This window comes from Mixophyes fleayi, chromosome 1 (assembly GCF_038048845.1).
Source record: "Mixophyes fleayi isolate aMixFle1 chromosome 1, aMixFle1.hap1, whole genome shotgun sequence".
In the NCBI taxonomy this organism is placed as follows: domain Eukaryota; kingdom Metazoa; phylum Chordata; class Amphibia; order Anura; family Limnodynastidae; genus Mixophyes; species Mixophyes fleayi.
In genome coordinates, this window is record NC_134402.1 from 66,012,870 (window position 1) to 66,031,885 (window position 19,016).

General features: G+C 38.3%; 1 protein-coding gene across 2 annotated transcripts in view; it reads left to right on the top strand.

Annotated features, from left to right (window-relative positions):
* Positions 1-5,691: 5,691 nt before the first annotated feature.
* KIT (KIT proto-oncogene, receptor tyrosine kinase) overlaps positions 5,692-19,016 on the top strand; it is a 52,281-nt gene continuing 38,956 nt past the window's right edge. The window contains exon 1 of one of the 2 annotated variants that reach the window (XM_075195742.1): positions 5,692-5,747. Coding sequence is in view for 1 of the 2 variants with exons in the window: in XM_075195733.1 (XP_075051834.1) it covers positions 7,023-7,071 (49 nt within the window). In the remaining variant the exon portion in view is untranslated. Of the gene's footprint in view, positions 5,748-6,926; positions 7,072-19,016 lie in introns of those variants that run through there. The other variant, XM_075195733.1, reaches the window with a different exon arrangement.

Here is a 19,016-nt window from a genome sequence, read left to right on the forward strand (position 1 = left end):
TAGATTGTACGCTTCTTTGAGCAGGGCTCTCCTACCTCCTGTTTCCATCCCTTTTAACTGCGCTATCCAGCTACTCAGTTCACCTCCTCTCTAACCCTCTGCCCTCTGTCTCCTCTCGCTTCTCTCCGCTCCCCTCAGTGACTCTTTACCTGTCATCCGTGCCCACCCTCTTGGGCAATAGTTACCTGCCTGTGCTCACTTTTCCCCTCCCTCTCTTTCTTGCTGTGACTGAGCCCCCAGAGTTATAGTGCTTAATGTTACTTGTACTGTGCTGTTTCACCTTGTACTGTGCCATTGTTTGTCTTTGTACGGTGCTAAGGATACTTTGTGGCGCCCTATAAATAAAAATTAATAATAATAATAATAATATATAGCTAATGGCTCTAATGACAAGTACCGGAGTGTCTGATGATCTGTTAGCTTCTTTTATAAAGCTATAGACATGTGATATTTGTTGGTGAGCACTGATTGGTCTCTATGTTCCACGCACTGTCATTGGCCTGATTTTTCAGTGGATGTTATCTTTTCGCAATTTTTAGGATGAATCTGGGACAGTTCGCTGACAGTGAACCTCTGAATTTCAGAAATGGACAAATTAATTTGCCAATTAGATTTCAGATAACTTTTTAGGGTGGGCAATAAGATGTTGTTAGTGATATGTATAACCTAGATGATAGTTAAGTAATTTCTTCTGTGAACCTGATTCTTAAATTTAGAACTTTAGAAGCTTGAAAACATAGGTAGCTGTTGCAACAATCCTCACATCCCCTTTGCTTATTATCTTAACAGGGATGCACGCAGGGGGGGGGGGTTCTGGTTCTCCAGAAATCCCTCCCCTCCGCGAAGAACAGGGGCTAAACAGTGTCCCTACGCAGCGGCACTGTACTGTACAGCAGCCGCGGCGCTGTCAAAGAAGCGTCCGCGGCGGTGCTGTATTGTACAATACATCCCCGCCGCGGACACTTCTTTGACAGCGCCGCGACTGCTCTACGATACAGTGCCGCCGAAATGTGCAGCAGCTCTCTCTATTTTTTTCGGGGGTGAAACCCCCTCTTAAAAATCCTGCGTGCGTCCCTGTTTAATATGCATTTCCAATTTTCTTTCAGCTAGTTACAAAGCACTAACACGAAAACTGAACTAGGGAAAGCAAGGGGGGGGGGGGGGGGGGGGAAACAGGTTTCAAGAAACCCGATAGAGTAGGCCAATGTTATCCAGCCCAGGCATAGTACTAAAAATGAAATACTTTACAGTAAAGCAACTCTACTGCTGCGGCACACTCCCACTCCTCCGCGTCTTAAACGCACATTGCGTCCGACTCTAAATGAGGCCCAAGATATTCAAAGTAAAATTGCTACAACCAAAATCATGTTCTGCCTGTTTCTCCTGTTACTACCCTCTGCCGGACACACCTAACGATACATAACCACACTAACATGCAGGTGACTTGTATTGTTCAAGTGACAGCAGAGGACCCAATCCTACTCTGCATCTCAGTTTTCTTCTAGCTCTACCTGACTAATTACTGTGGGTTGGTTAGTGTTACTAAATTACTAATTTAGGGGATAATCACTCACAAAGCCCAGGGCAGTGTCAACTCCAAATACAGTCCTGCATACATGATATTAAGACCTTGTGATTGTTTTTAGGGGTTATCTAACAACTAGTATACAGACATAGTGTGGCGCTTCAGTTAGTAAATAACTGCCTGAAACTTGTACACTGGGCACTTCTGGCTGCAAGAGTCCACTATATAAGCTGCATCCAGATAGATTCACCCATTAGAGAGTCAGATGATGTATCTGGCTGATATGACAAAACATTTGACAATCCAGACACTGCATAAGACATCAGTAGAGAGGACGTGCAGAGCGACTTAAGCTGTTCTGCTTTGTACTCGCTCTGTATTGGTGCTAGAAAAAATTGACTGACTGCCTCCCAGTCTCAATAATTCCAGGAGATTGGAGGTGCACTTATTGAGTGCAAGAGACAGAGGGTTAAATTCTTTTCACTCCTGAAAAGTAGAGGAGACTTGACATTCCTCTATTACTTCATCAACTATTAACATATACTTTGTATGTTGGCAGTTAAAAGGTGATCTAGGCAGCTAAAGGATAATTTCACAATAAATGTATATTTTACCGAACCAATTCCTCCTCTTAACTAGCATGACTGTAGGGGCTAACTCACTCGTACCAGAGCAAAAATTGTTAATTGTTCCTTTGTTTAACAATCGGGAATAGTTTAAACTTAAACCAAAATGTGTTAGTTTCTAAAAATGGCCATACACTGTTCACATCTCTTCACTTCTGGCTTCATTGCGCCCTGCGGTTGCAGGATGATTGCAGACAATAGCAGCCATCTCCCAAAGCTTTCCCCCCCAGATCTTTTGCCCTCGGATCATTATCTGGTATCATGGTGGTTTTTGAGACTATAGACACTCTGATATCGGGCTAATTGCCAATATTGCAGCGTATGAAGCCAACTTTGCACCATTACTAAATGACAGAGCCATGGCAATAGTGTTAGAAGCTTGGCTTGGCTCCTCCCCTTCTTCTAGTTCACAACACAAGAGAGAAGAAGCTTAGGGACGGTGAGAGGCATGAGTTACCCTGAACAGCGGAGGATCCTGGCATGTGACCCGCACAGTTCTATTAGATGGGAGTGCTAGCTAAAAAATACATTTAAGGTGGATTTATCCTGTAAATAATGATTGTGGGAAAGAATGAAGGGATATTAGGGATATGAATTTTGACAAAATAAAACACAGACTAAAAATTAAATTCTGGAAATGCAAATAAATAGAGACAATTTTGTACTGTGTAAGCTGTTTTTGCCCTTTGCATAAATTACCTGGCTGAAAATAGAGTTTATGTCAATACAAGTAATAGAGTTTTAATGAGTTCACCTTTTAAAAAAAAATGGTAATTCGATATGTATTTTTGAGTGGCATTTTAATACCCCTGAAGCAATATAAAGGTTACCATCTCCAATTTGCCATATGACCTATCCAGAGGAATAAACGTGTTATGTGATTACTTAGAGGTTTGATGCAGAGATGGATGTAAGTAAACGTAATGATATTTTTAATTAATTTCTTGTAATATTTGGAGCTACAGAATGCCTTCTAGTAAATGTAAGTTATTGGACAAGTAAAATGTTTGTAATATGTTTTCCTGGCTGTACTTTTCATATATGACACAATTATTGCACAATTCTTTACATATTTATGTGTGCAAAAGTAAAAATAATAATAATAATAATAATAATAATAATAATAATAATAATAATAATAATAATAATATTAATAAGCATTTTCTATGTATTTCTATAATAATGTTATTATTAGCAGCTCAAGTAAAGGGGAACAAGCTCCTGTTAGACATTTGCCATATAGCCATATATTTCTTGATTTTCACACTGTTGAGGTGCAGTTGGAACAGTGCAGTGTTCTGCAGATTAGACTTTACTATACTAGCATTCTGCATATTATCAGCATAACCAATAAAATGGACACTCTTTAAATGTTATTTTATATATTAATAACTATGTATTTACAAGTAAAGAACATTTAATAATGGGCTCAAACAGGGCTGAATTATTACCATGCATTTAATGTTCACAGATAGGACGCTGTGAGGACTGTTACGAATTAAGAGAGTGTATTAGATGACACAGAAATGTAAACTTTGATATATGTATATACATATATATCTATATATCTATATCCATCTATCTATATACAAAGATTCAAGTAGATATACAGAGCAAGGGATGGCAGAAATTTAGATCTGCTTTATATATATATATATATATATATATATATATATATATATGTATATATATATGTATATATATATATATATATCAATATATATATATATATATACATACATATATATACATATATATACATATATATATACATATATATTTATACACATGTACATATACACACATATAAGTATATATAGATAGATATATATATATATACATATATATATATATATATATATATATATATATATATACATATATATATATATATACACACATATATATATATATATATATATATATATATATATATATATATATATATTTATACACAAGTACATATACACACACATATATATATATATATATATACAGTGCTTTTTTTCCCATTGAACGCTGGGAACGGCGTTCCGGCACCTTTTTTTTAAAACTTTTTTTTAACTTTTTTTTTTTCTCTGCGGTGCTGCTACAGTGCAGCACCGCATCTGTGTGTGTGTGTGTGTGTGTGTGTGTGTGTCCTGCTTCCGTCGGCCGGAAGCAGGGCAGCAGGAGGAGCAGCGATCGAACTAAGAAGAGTGAAAAGAAGTATGCAAAGAAGGTAAGTAATACTGACTACAGAAAGCGGGAAGGGGCGAAAGTAGAAGAGGGCTACAGAAAAACAAAGGGCGAGCAGAAAGAAGGCTACAGAATAGAGGGGGAGCAGAAAGAGGGCTACAGAATAGGGGGGGGAGCAGAAAGAAGGCTACAGAATAGAGGGGGAGCAGAAAGAAGGCTACAGAATAAAGGGGGAGCAGAAAGAAGGCTACAGAATAAAGGGGGAGCAGAAAGAGGGCTACAGAATAAAGGGGGAGCAGAAAGAGGGCTACAGAATAAAGGGGGAGCAGAAAGAGGGCTACAGAATAAAGGGGGAGCAGAAAGAGGGCTACAGAATAAAGGGGGAGCAAAAAGAGGGCTACAGAATAAAGGGGGAGCAAAAAGAGGGCTACAGAATAAAGAAGGGGAGCAGAAAGAGGGCTACAGAAAAAGGAGGTAGGTGGAAAGAGAGGGCCACAAAAAAACCAGGGTGCAGAATAGGGGTGAGAATAGCTAGCGGCCATATGTGAGAAAAGTTGGTAGGCAGCCGCAGCAGGGGACATGTCAGTGTGTAACAGGTGAGGGATGTCCAGTTGTTATGTTTGTTTTATTAAATTAACATATGGGGCCTCCCCTCTAGATATCCTGTGTTTACTCCATCAGTCATCTGGACTGCAGCCTTGCCAGCCAACCAGGAGGAGGTAGGAGTTATTATTTTTATTTTACAATTGTCAAGTGTGTGAGGGGCAAGGAAGGGAGTAAATTTATGTATATATATATATATATATATATATATATATATATATATATATATATTTTTTTATTTTTTTTCATAAAAGATTAATAAGACGTGAGTTCCGGCACCTTTTTTTTTTACAAAAAAAGCACTGGTTATATATACATATATATATATATATATATATATATATATATATATATATATATATATATATATATATATATATATATATATGTATATATATTTGCAGTTGCACCCCTGACATAATGAGACTTTCTTACTGACCAAGTAGTGAGTGATTGGTTTACAGCTTCGGAAAGTAAAGGGTTAGCAACAATATTTAGAGCATTATGTATTTCAGCTTTACAATGCAAGACACATGATTATATTTTAGTATGTGATTGTTATAATATTTAATTTCATAAAAAAAAAAAAAAATGTTCGGTTCATAATGCTGCTGACTTATCATAAGGTCTGCCATATAGGACAAAAACAGTATTTTCCCCTTTTCTCTGCAGACACGTTGAGCTGAGTGGTTTATTGTAATGTGTTTTGAAGTTTGACGTAAACTACAAGCATGACAATTGATATGTAATCTAACTGCTGTGTTTGCTTTGGGAGGAAGGCTATGTAAACACAATAGGAAGAACCATCACCCAAGGTGAGTCTGTATTTCTCTGTAACAGATCCCTCTCTCCAGACACAGCAAGAAGTCACCCAGCGCTCAGCAGAGGTAAATGCAGCCTAGAGAGCGGCAATTCCAGATGGAGTGACGCCCCCCTCAGGGGCCATGAGATAATATCTAGACTAGTACCAAAGATCTGTGGACAAGTAATTGAGCAGAAGAAAGTTAAAGGAGGGAAACAATTCAAATCAGAGGGAAAACTTGTATGCAGGAGTGAGAGTACTATGAAGAAAATAAAAGTTGAATATATATATGAATGTATTTTTCTATTTTCATATATTTCTGAAAATAGAAAAATACATTACAATAATATGCCCTGCCCAAAATATACACACACACATATATATATATATATATATATATATATATATATATATATGTATATTTTGGGCAGGGCATATTATTATTGTAATGTATTTTTCTATTTTCATATATATATATATATATATATATATATATATATATATATATATATATATAGCACACACACACACACACTCACACACACACACATATATATATATATTCGCATTATGGTTTATGTACAGATGTGTCATAACATTACATGTATGCTTAGCAATGCATTAATACGATCATATTTAAAGAAGTATAGTTTAGTAAAGTCATTATGCATACTATGGGGAAAAGAAGGTTACATTTCCATTGTTTATGATGCGGACAGAATTGATACAAGCAGGTTGACTTTATTTTTTTGATTTTTGGGGAATGTCTTCTGGAACACAATTACCAAACCCCCAAAAAAATAAAACTACAAAAAACTCCAACTACCAAGCCAGGACTGGTGCTGTCAATTGGGACGCAGTGTTAAAATGAATGATCTGACTAGTGAGGGTGGAGTAAGGGAGAGGTGCAGAAGAATGAAATGTGAGATAATGCAGTCTAAATACTGGTGTTGATGTGTATACGGATATATGAGCTGAGGGACAGTGATCCTGAGTAGTAAACATGGTATATTAAATGACAACAATAGGACTGGATTGCAGTATATCATACAAAGGGTCATTAACAGGCACTGAGCTCTGAACAGCATGTGTAAGTGGGAGGGGAAGTGGGAGTGGTCAGGCAGGGAGAAGGGGCGGGGCTGTAATACTTTCCCCAACCTATACCTTGTTGTCTGCTCAGTTTGAGGAGATCAGTTGTAAGAACTGCTGCTTGGGGACAAGTGAAGAGAAGAGAGTTGTATCACTGTCAGGGGTGCTGTAAGGCAGCCAACCCTCCAGTGCATTCACCATGGGCTGGGATTGTCTCTGCTTGATGCTCCTTGTCACCTATCACACAGGTCAGCCTGGGATCTGCCTTTTTTTTTTTTTTAATATTGTTTGGATGAAATATTTAATGCAGGCATCATGAGCTTTTGGAGATGTTTACACGGTTGGAAGAGGAATCTAACGTTGCTCCATGTGCTGTATATTAGTTTCAAGCTGGGTTCTGTAATGGACTCAGCAGGTTTTGCAATCTTTGTAGGCTGCCATCCATAACAAGTGTTATTGATGCTTTAGGGTTTGATGCGCTGCTGCTTTCAATATATATTTTCTGTCTGAGCTGTTTTGCTTTGCATCTCTGCTGGTATCAAACTTTTAGAAACATCGGGACACGTGTATTTGAAAGACATGTCAGGCTCTAAACACTGTTGCCAAAATTCTGCAAACTACAGATGCAATTCCTGTAACATTCCTGTTATCTTGCTGGGCTTGCACAGTGTTGTTTATGTAGGAGTTGTCTTCTGGCATGCAAAGGGTTAAAACCCATGCATCGATCACCCTACCTAGACTGAGAACTATTTGTTTGTTCCTGCATGTAATAATTAACGTACTCCCAGGTTTTGTAGTGACTTGTTACATATTACACTCAGCCAAACCGTGGTGCTGGCGTCAGGGAACTACAGATCCCAGAAGGCTGGGACTTGTAGTTCCAACAACAGCTGACGGGCCCCCTAGGGTGTTATAGAATATCAGATGCAGTGCTTAGTCTTAAGTAATATGTTAAACTTGAAACTGGATATTTAAATCTGGAGTCTGGACCGGCATTTGCAGTCAGTAGCATTCATCATCATCATCACCATTTATTTATATAGCGCCACTAATTCCGCAGCGCTGTACAGAGAACTCCTTCACATCAGTCCCTGCCCCATTGGAGCTTACAGTCTAAATTTTCTAACACACAGACACACACACATAGCATTGTGATACTTTCAATAATAGCTGCTGTTATTATACTAGAATAAAGCGATGTTGGTGACCCAGCAGGGGAGTGCATTTGAGAGTAGATTACACCGATGCCAGGGGCAATTGTACTTTTCTCATTTGCATTTTATAACGACCTCGCATCTTGTGCCAGTGAAATCATTTTAATTCAGTTGTGTGATGACTTTGCCAGAGATTGTGTTGTAAAGACTAAACTGTCAGACTCGGTGATCTGATGGTTTCAGCATTCATTGACCAGCTGAGTACTTTAAACACTGGCTCCAGTTGATCCATTGACTGTGTTGCTTAAGCTCAAACATTAAGGTGTACGTTTAACGTTTTATTGATAAATAAAGCCCGTGTACAATATTACGTTTGTCCTGGACTTTAACAAACCTGAATTGAGCAGAATGATAGCTGGAGCACAATAGTATTGGGCAGTTTACATTTTTTACCTTTCTATGTCTGTTTTGTGCCTTTGAAATGTTGTCATGGAACTTAATGAAAACTTTACTGAAATCTTAGACATGCCTTTGTGCAAGGTGTTGGAAAATGAGTACCTTAGTTGTGTTGTTAGGGTTACTAGACCAGAGATAAGAGACACTGGGACAACAAATTGCTCCTACTGTGTTTAGCGAATTACCTACTACAATACACATCCATTGAGCACTTAAGAAAAGGACTGTATCCTGTCATTGTGAAAATAAAATGCCAATAAAATGTAAAAAAAAATCTCATGTCTTCAAGTTTGAGGTGCAGTTTAGGGGAATATAACAAAATTAATATATATATATATATATATATATATATATATATATATATATATATATACTTTTATTCTTATAGTTTTATAGTTATTACTTATGGAAATCTTTGATTTAGTGGTCTGTAAACAATAAAGCATTTATAAAGCAGAAAATAAGCAGCATGGTGCGTAGGCCATTTTCTCCATGTTGTGATAGCAATTTTTGTGGGTATCAATGTTTTCACTGGATGATGGGCAGGTAGAGGAGGCAACACTGGGATGTTCCTATGGTTGACACGCTAGACATGATTTTAAATCTAAAATGAGAATTTGTTCACACATGAATTTAAATACGCTAATGTGACTGGAGAGAAGGAAAACTGGAGAGCGTTCCTGAGTGTGTGCGCAAGGCTGTATAACACACAAGAAGTCATTTTTTGATGCTGATCACACATGGACCAATCCTGACACTCGGCACAAGTGCCGGACGACAGGACCAAAGTCTAGTTAGGTCAACATGTATTGCGTTGAGTGAGTTCCAGCTGTTCATCACGTTGTGCCGGGCAGTCTGATGACTTTTGGGGCACAAATGGGGCCTGTAAAAGTGGTCATAAGATCCCTGCGCACACGTAGGCTCATAGGGATGATCTGTGGCTATCTTGAGTGACACCGTGATTAGCAGTGCTACCTCACAGCTACCATGGATTCAATTCCATCCAGAGCACTATCTTTGTGTGTTTGTATGTTCACTCCGTGTTTGTGTTTCCTCCAGGTGTTCTGGTTTCTCACATGGTCCAAAAATATTCTAGTAGATTAATGTAAGTCTTTGTGTGTTGGAGAATTTAGGCTGTAAGCTCCACTGGGATAGGGACTGCTGTGAATGAGTTCTCTGTAAAGAGCTGTGTGATATGCTGGCTCTATATAAATAAAGGTTATAATGGTCTTCCGACCACATATGCCAATATGCCTGATAATGATCTGATTGATTTTGTTCGGATTTATATTGGGAAACGCACACTGATATTGTGACAATTGCTGATATCAGGTATGATATCACTGCCGTGTATGTCTAGCACTAGTCCAGAGGAGTGCAACCTGGGGGTCTGGTCTCCAGTTGGGGTCTCAGATTCTATTGTTAAACGTCCCTTGCTTCTCATGTAAGCAATACATTATTGGATAAGTAATACATTTTATTGGAAACCATCTTTTGGGGTCCCAGAAAAAATGTCTTAATGACAATGGCAAACTGATAATTGGGGTTCCAGCTAAAACAAGATAGACAAAATCGAGTTTATGTAATAACATTATGCATTGGTGTGCTCTAACCTATCACAACCAATCAGGTGTCAGCTTTTATTAGCCTAGTGCAGTCAATTCAATCATCATCATCATTTATTTATATAGCACCACTGATTCCGCAGCGCTGTACAGAGAACTCGCTCACATCAGTCCCTGCCCCATTGGAGCTTACAGTCTAAATTCCCTAACATACACACACAGACAGACAGAGAGATACTAGGGTCAATTTTGATAGCAGCCAATTAACCTACTTGTATGTTTTTTATCGGAGTGTGGGAGGAAACCGGAGCACCCGGAGGAAACCCACGCAAACACGGGGAGAACATACAAACTCCACACCGTGTTGCCCCAATCAATGAAAGCTAGCATCTAATTGATTGCTATGTATAGTACGTGTGTTATTTTGCACTAGTTCACAAAATAAACCCTGATGTATTTCTGACTTGTGACCCGAAAGTTCCCAACCCAATCTTACCAGTCGTTGCAGTTGCTTCCTAAAGCATTGGCACGAAAGAGTTAAATTGCCTTGTATGCGTGTCTAGCGATTAATGTAATGAGAGTCTGCCACAGCAAGGGACTTTCGGCAGGGTTCTACCATTTCCCAGGTTAATAAAGGCAAAAAATGCAAGTTTAAACCAATGTAGAGGGCCTACTAATGGGAGCATCAAAGGGAAATAGCTGGTAACTGCTGGTTGTATGTTTCAATCTTCTGAAAGCAAATATGGATAGGAATTTACAAGCAGTCAGTGCTCATTTTCACTGTCTAGACCTAAACTCCACATACCTTGTACTTATTCAGGTAATTGATTGATTCCATACACGGCATTAAACACACACATTGCTCGTTAATTAGACTGCATGGTTGTTTTCTTGTGCGCATAATAAAAGTAGTAAATATAAACAGGAACCACATGACGAGAAGCCAGTAATGACTCAACTACAAGGAAAGGTGCTGATAACATCAATGTTTAAAGACACGGTCTACAGAAGCTACGTATGATATTGTTGTGGTATATTAGAAAGTAGTTCAGTTTGTTGTCTGGGCCAGTAAATTGGATGTATCAATATTCTAGTTTGTCCCGTATAAAATATACGGGACAAACAGAATTTTTGTTCTAGAATGTAAATGGAATTGGGTGTCAATTTCACAACTTATTTTTATACTGAGAATTATGACTTCATTTGCAATGTCAAAAGCTTGTGCCCAAAATATGTTATAATATTCAGTAGCAGAGTCACAATGGCAGAGTATTAAAATTTGGATAAACACAGCCTTTAGTCAGGCAGAACTCTTGCTTGTTTGGGAATAAAATGTCTTAGTTGCATTATTTATATTGGTTGGTAATCTTGATTTATCAATCGCCTCTTCATAAAAGCAGTTAGGTACATTTAATGATTATTATTAAATACTTTACATTATCAAATTGGCTGGATATTGTATGTAAGATCTGCTAAGCTTTATTCAGTTCTGCCTTTTTAGACCACTTACAGAGAACACTGTCAGACGCAGCGTACTGAACCTATCCTACCCATGCAAACAGCTGGCACAGGGGAGTGCATTGCGTATGACAGCTGTGTGGATTGTACGTGGCTCCTGTCCAATCAGCTGCCATCTACACTGAGGTGGGAGTTTAAATTTGACAGCGCTGTCCTCTGCAAGCTGCACTAATGCAGGTAAACAAAGGCTTCCATAGTAAGGACTGCATGGGGGGTAACCTGCTTAAACAGTTCAAAAGTGTCCCTAATGAGTGGGCCAGGAAGTTATTGGTATTTAATTAATGGTTCCTAAGAAAGCACAATGTATGTACTGGTGTCAACAAGTGAACATGTGAACAGCAATCTGTTGGGGAAAGCCTGGATGTATGGGCAAATTGCAGTGATTCAGCTGTTCCGGAACTGAGCCAAACCAAAGATGAAAATTCTTTCATTTGCCACCTATACTTTCCAGCTGAAAGATGATGCCACATATTCGGTAGAGGGGCATTATTCAACCTTTTCTTTTTTTCAAAGGCATCAGATTTTAGCTGTGTATACCAATTGTTGTGGTATGTAGCCAATACAGTTTAAAACAAATAAAATTGTACCACGTGAGCGTAGATTTTTTTCCGCTATAAAACAGTTTGTGAGGTATAATGCGTGTTTTTCACTGCCCTTTTGAGACAAATATATCAGCAAACTGCAACTACACATATTTAAATATACAAGGACTGCAAAAAATTTTATTTTTTGAGTTAATGATTTATATTTATTGTTGCCTTGACATATTAAAGGGCTACACAACTTAAATCACAAATTGATCCCGTACCAAGGTAACACTGAAGATACTTCACATTGTATATGCTTGCTTTGTGGCAGAGTGTAAGCTATTGTTCTTTGTTAGCAGCCTTTTTAGGCTCAGAGTGGCTCCACACATTTAATATGAGTAGTATAACACAATACACAGTTCTCCTCATTCTCCTTTCAGCTCACCACCTTTTGATGGTTATTTACATATCCCTCTCCGTTTTCTATAGTAGTTGATTGCATGATTACTGTTTTCTATTCAAGACAAGAGACTTGATTTATACTTACTAGTAATGACAAGTAGTGCTGGTATAAATGGTTACTTTTACTTTTTGGTATTTCTTGAATCACAACCTTAATTAAGTGTAAGAATAATAAGCTTTTGATCATAAAACTGATGCAATTTTAATTGTACACCACCAGTTACTTGTAGAGCTCGCTTTGTGAATGCTGTTATGAGTAGTAATTGAGCCTTGGTTTAATGAGATAATTTGACTTTAGGGGAGTTGGCCTCAGTCTGAAACCACTAAGCATGTCTGCAATGAAGAGGGTTAAGTGGACAGTAAATGTTAATTGATCCTTGAAATATCCTCGTTATCAGAAATGCCTTCACTGACCATGTCTGTTTACACGTCGGCCAAGTCTGTGCCCCAGAATTGTGAAGTGGGCAAAATGGGAAATAGTATCTTAGTTTATAAAAAGATACATATATTTTATCCATAGTCCATAACATTGTAGGTATATGTTTATTAGCATGAGTATTTGTGGGGGTAATGGATTTTTCAGTTTATGAATGGCTTTTGTTTTTTTTGCTGCATACAGAACAATGTGTGTGGTCTGTAGGTCCCTTATTCTCACATGCTAAACTTATTAAAATACTTAGCGAGAGAGATCCATCTACTGGGCCGTTGTCTAGTAAGTCACGGTGACGATATTAGTTGTAAGTATAGAACAGAAACCTAAATGTGTTGAACATGGACTGGAAGAAAACACTGTCGGACAATCAACAATATCACAACCTGTATGAGACAAGTCCACAAGTTTTCTGACCCACGTAATATGACTGCAGATCAGGATGCTTTGGACAGAGATTTGCCCACTTAAGCTGAGGGGCTGGTTGCCTGTGTGTGGCCAGCTTAACAAATGACGGGTGCATACAATGTATGGACCAGAGGCGGAACTAGTGAGTTGTGGGCCCCGATGCAGGGAGGAAGAAACCAGGGCCCCCGACCCTCAGCATATGCCATGCAGCGGGCCCCATTATCTCCATGGGCTCCGGTGCACTGCACCTGCTGCGACAATAGTAGTTCCGCCACTGGTATGGACTATATGCTGTATGTTGAATTTTGTTTTAAAAGCAAGTTACACTAGTTCTAGACTAGTTTAGTTGTAACAATATTATCTATAGTTTCTTATGCCAATTTTAGCTCTATATTGAAGGCATCAACAAAATTTGACTGTGGCTGAGCTAAAAGTCAAAAACGTTTTCTTTGTACGAGGACTTTTGGCTCCATTTATGTCCTCTCTACAACAAACTCTACGGGTGAAAAAACGGTGCCCCAAGTGCTCCATTTAATAATCATTGTTACCATGAGGGGATCGCTGTTTAGTAGACGGCTGGAGCACAGCTTCTCTCCAATATTATTATTATTATTATCTTTAATTTATAAGGCACCACAAAGGGACCGCAGCGCCGTACATGACATACAGAAAACATTGAGCCATGACACAACATGATACAGAAAGAACAAAAAATGAACAAAAATATATACACAGACACAGGTAAATGGAACGTGAAACATTCTACAGGTATTATCCTGCTAAGCGGCAGAATGACAGTGCTTTCATTGCTGATATATGAGGATGATGAGAGTTCTAGTTCTATATCAGTTGCAAAGACTGTCTCACTTGATGTGTAGAATAAGAGAAGTGTGGCTGGTTCTGCCTGAGCTTTTACAGTAACCGTTCTAGTTCCTTGTAGAGTAAGTGGCAATGACTGCATTTACTGTAAGCAATATTGTTTCTTACAGAGACACAGTAGTGGCCACAAACCACAGATGGCACACTTATTTTTGACACTTATTTTTCCATTTGCCCATATGGCACATTTCAGGAATTTGACTCATTTCCTCAAACTTTATTTTATAGAAGAGACATCAGGAAACAAAGCCTTCATAACATCCTGGACGTCCGTTCCTCCCGTCACTACTACTGTAGTCCTTGGGCTCATTAGCATGGAAATGTCTTTCAGTTTCTGTCATTATAAGAAACTTTGTCTTATGTTCCCTTTGCTGAAATCAGTTTTAGGAAACGGTAAAAACAGCAATTTCGATTGTTTATCTTTCATTGGGAAAAATAGCCTGATGTTAACTTAATAAGACAGATAAAGAAACATTTCTTTAATTTATGGAACCCTGTCTAGTGCTCACTACAAACATTTCCTACCTAATTTTGGATTAGTTTTGTCTGCGGAAATTATTTGAATGGAACATGGGACTAAGCATTACTGCGCTGAAGTTGTTTTACGTTGATTAATAGGTGATTTCATTAAAAAAAAAGAGCCAACAATAACTGCACTATGAAGATACAGAAATCTGAATAATGGAAACCAATCAGTGTAACAAATTAATCCAACAGGGTCGTCTATGTGTATATAGTGGCCGAAGTGGTGGTATGCCATGCTGGTACTTCTGCCATGTAAGGGAGAAAGGCATTTCCCATTCCACGTCTAAATTTTCACTTCGTTGACCTCTGTATGTCTATATATGTAGAAAAAAATATATATGTGTATGTATATATATATATATCTATAATATAAATGCTTAGTGGCGTGTGTTAGTCTGTCTGTGTGTGTGTGTGTGTGTGTGTGGAAAAAATAAAACCAAGCTGCAGCGCCACCTGCTGGGTGGAGTTATACACTGACCTACTAAATTCTTAGTGTGTGTGGAAAAAAAAATTCAGAAAGGGCGGAAATTTGGTATACTAAGATGTTTTTAATTTGTTAATTTAATTTGTTAATTGTTAAAAGTGTTTATAAAGATTTAAAAAAAATATATATATATTTCTTGAAGGAAAAGTGACAGTTGGGAGTGGTTGGTGGTTGCCGGGGGTGACAGAGTGAGAGGAGTGTGATACTCAGGACCGCTGAGAGAGATCCCTGTGTCTGGATAGACATCTGGATAGATGTGGCGATGAAAATGAAGAATGAGGTGATGGAGAAGAATGATGAGGTGGTGACATGTGGACAAAACCACGTTAAAAAAGGGCGCTTACGTCGGGAAGTAACGCTCTTCCCCTGAGGAGGCCTGGGCTATGCCCAAATGCATGACAAGAACCTTTTTAACACCTTAAGTAGCTTGATTTGACTAGAATGCATGAGTATCATGTACGGGTTAACTTGTGTATATATATATATATATATATATATATATATATATATATATATATATATATTCATTCCAATAACAAAAACATACAATTCTACACTTTACATTGTGTTTTTAGAGAAAATTAAATAGGATTATTTAACATACCTATAATGAGATTTGAGTCTTTGCTCACTGCTCCAATAGCTTTGGAATGTAGACTAAATATTTTGCTTTGTTTGCTCTTTGTCTTGGTTATTCTAAGTGATAATTGTGCCCTTAGTCTTATTTTAGAGATCTATGCACGTTTTTTTTATTTCTATGACAGTTAGGCAGAATTTCATAGACAGCTTGCAAAAAAATAAACATTGTGGGTGTGGGGTGTGTAGGACTAAGCAGTCAGGGTTGGTTAACTTGAAAAGGTAGAAAAATTTGAGAATGAGATGTTCAGGTGTGCGCTAGAATCTAACAAAGCTCATTATGGTTTCATGGATCAGCCACAGTAATAATGTGCAACAAGCAAAAAAAAAAGAAAAGAAACGGAAGTAGTTGTGCGCTAGTTCTAGCAAAACCAGAATATAAAATGACATTTTGCTAAGAATAGATGGAAATATGTTTTGTCCTAGCTCTCAAACCCATGCAATGGTTTATACCTCTGTCCCATGACACGTACATATTGTACTCTCAGATTATCATGCAAAGAAAACAATCTAAGGTCTTGTCCAAAGTGGTTTACAGAGTTGAACTTGTGTTACATACCCAGGGCACAAGGAATTCTCTACACACCCTATAAATTGATTGAAATGGAATTCTGTATAAAGTCTTATGAAAGAGGCAGTCAGAGAAAAACAAAAGGCATGTTCACTGGGCCAGATTACCATTACTAGTTGCTTATCTACGGAAATGAAGCTTGTGATCTGGTGTCAGTTTTAAGTAAACAGAAATGCTTTTATTTGACATTCGATGCATATTTATTTAGGTTGACCTGTCATGGCTAGATAAAGCCATACTGTTGTCTTTAAAAAAAATAATATATTTTTGTTCTATTGTCATGTTAATGAGAAACATCTGTAGCTACACTGTAATTCTGTCACCAGCGCTACAATGGCAGGAATACATCACTTTCAAACCACTAGGATAGCTACTGCATCTCCTCTTCCTTTACACAGAGTGCCACTAGCCTTGTGGTGCCCAGGCACCCCGTTTAGTACAACGGCTGGATAATAGCCTTTGTGAGTGATTTGGCCGTGTGTGGACAGATTTAGGGGCAATTGTCGGGAAATCCCGCCGCGGAAAAACTAATACAGATAATACGGTAATCTGTAGCTGGATTTCAGCTCGCGGCTCAGGGAGCCGCGAGCTAAAATCCAGCGAGTAAATTACCGTATTAACGGTTTTTCCGCGCACAATTACCGTAAAAACGGTAAACGTGCTCGGACCGCGGGATTTTGGGCGATCCCACCGACAATTGAATATGCCCCTGTAGAGTTGGAGGGGTGGACAAGTCCTAGTTCCACTCTAAATTTCAGTGTAAAAATAAAGCTGTCCAGTATTTGTGTGCTACATGCAAAAGCAGCAAGTATATTCCCTGCAAGCAAAAAAGTAAATAGATTTCCACCCCTTGAATTGCAACATGGTTCGTGCAGGAGCAAATTTGCTCCTTTTATTTGCTTTGCTTCTAACTCTAAGTAAGGCTCTTTATTGCAACACAGATGTAGGGCATATTCAATTCTCTGCATTTTCCGCTGCGGAAAAACTATTACCGTTATTACGGTAACTACAAGAAAAGTACCGTAATAACGGTATTTACGTGCACTATTACCGTAATAACGGTATTTACGCGCACTGTTACCGTAATGACGGTAATAGTGCGTTACTTTTGGCTGTAATGCCAACAATTGAATATGCCCCATAGAGTTCCTTTGAATACGATCACACTTCAATCTTTATGGAGCGTTGGCTCAAGCAAAAACTCTCTTCTACAACTTCATAGATGTGAGGGACCTATTGGTTTAGTTTATCTCAAATATCTTTTTGTATGGTAGAGTCAACTGATTCCAAAAGACTTATAGGAGTATATTTACAATGTGGTGATTCCGTAGAACCGCCGATTCCCAGTGCTCTGAAGGCATTTTTTAGAATGGCACTTTTATTAAAGACAAAGCCCATTGGGTTTTACGCTTCAAGGTTTTGTTGGGGATACATGACACTATATAATGTTACGAAGACTAGTGTTGATTTGTAAGGTGCATTTATTAACAGAGTTCTCAGTTCCCAAATAAACATGGCAAAGTCCTAGCAGTGTGCTGTGTACTCATTAATGATGTGTACTTTTCACATGATTGTTTACAAATGTGCCATCTACGTATACTGAGATTACTTTGCACAGTCACAGGGCTACAGCTACAGAAGAGTGTGAGCATGTCATTTAGAGTAGAAGGTAGGAGATTTGCATACGTTGTTTCAAATGTCATGGCTAAATGGGGAAAAAAACAGGAGATGTGGATCAAAAATCTATTTAAGGTTTGATGTCACTGAAGTTAACTAGCATACCATTAATTCTTGGGTGTTCAAAGATGGCTGTGATGTGATTCTTGGAAACCATTACACTATAGTACATTATCTGGTCATGTAGGTGTATCGTTCATCATTTGCTGTCCGGAGTATAGATTTCACTTTCCTCTTCACCGTACAAAGAGTTTGAAGTGTTAAGCTGGGTACACACCACAGATTATTTCTCACGATGCGATATCTTTAATGATTTTACCAACGAATGAAAGTCCCGATCAGCATGTGGATTCATGTGTACACACTATACACATTTTACAAGATTTACCTTGAGATTTGTCCTCTTCATCTGTCATAACCATCAGCTGAAAAGACTCTGCACACTCCATAGAGATCTGCCTACACTGCTGGTTGTGAGTGCAGACACACTGCAGAATTTGCCCGACATTGTTCCATCGTTAAAAGAGATTTTAGTCGGTTTATAAAGTCAAATCAAACGATACGATGTGCTTTGGTATGGTAAATGATTATAGTGGGAGCGTACACACTAATACAATATTGTACCTAACAGTCGTTTATCGTGTGATTGGCACAATAATCCGGTGATAAAGCTGTAGTGCGTACCCAGCATTAGAGATTAGTTATCAATAGTGTGGGTGGTCTGATGACACTTGCAAAATGGATATGTATCTTAACACATTGTTGTCCTCCACAATGCCACAAACTGGGAGTTGTTCATTGAGATTGGACTGCAAATAAATGCTGTGAATAGCACACATATGTACTTGTGGAACATAGTAGAAGCCAGGTAGCCACGGTGCTCCTGAAAGTATGATTGCAA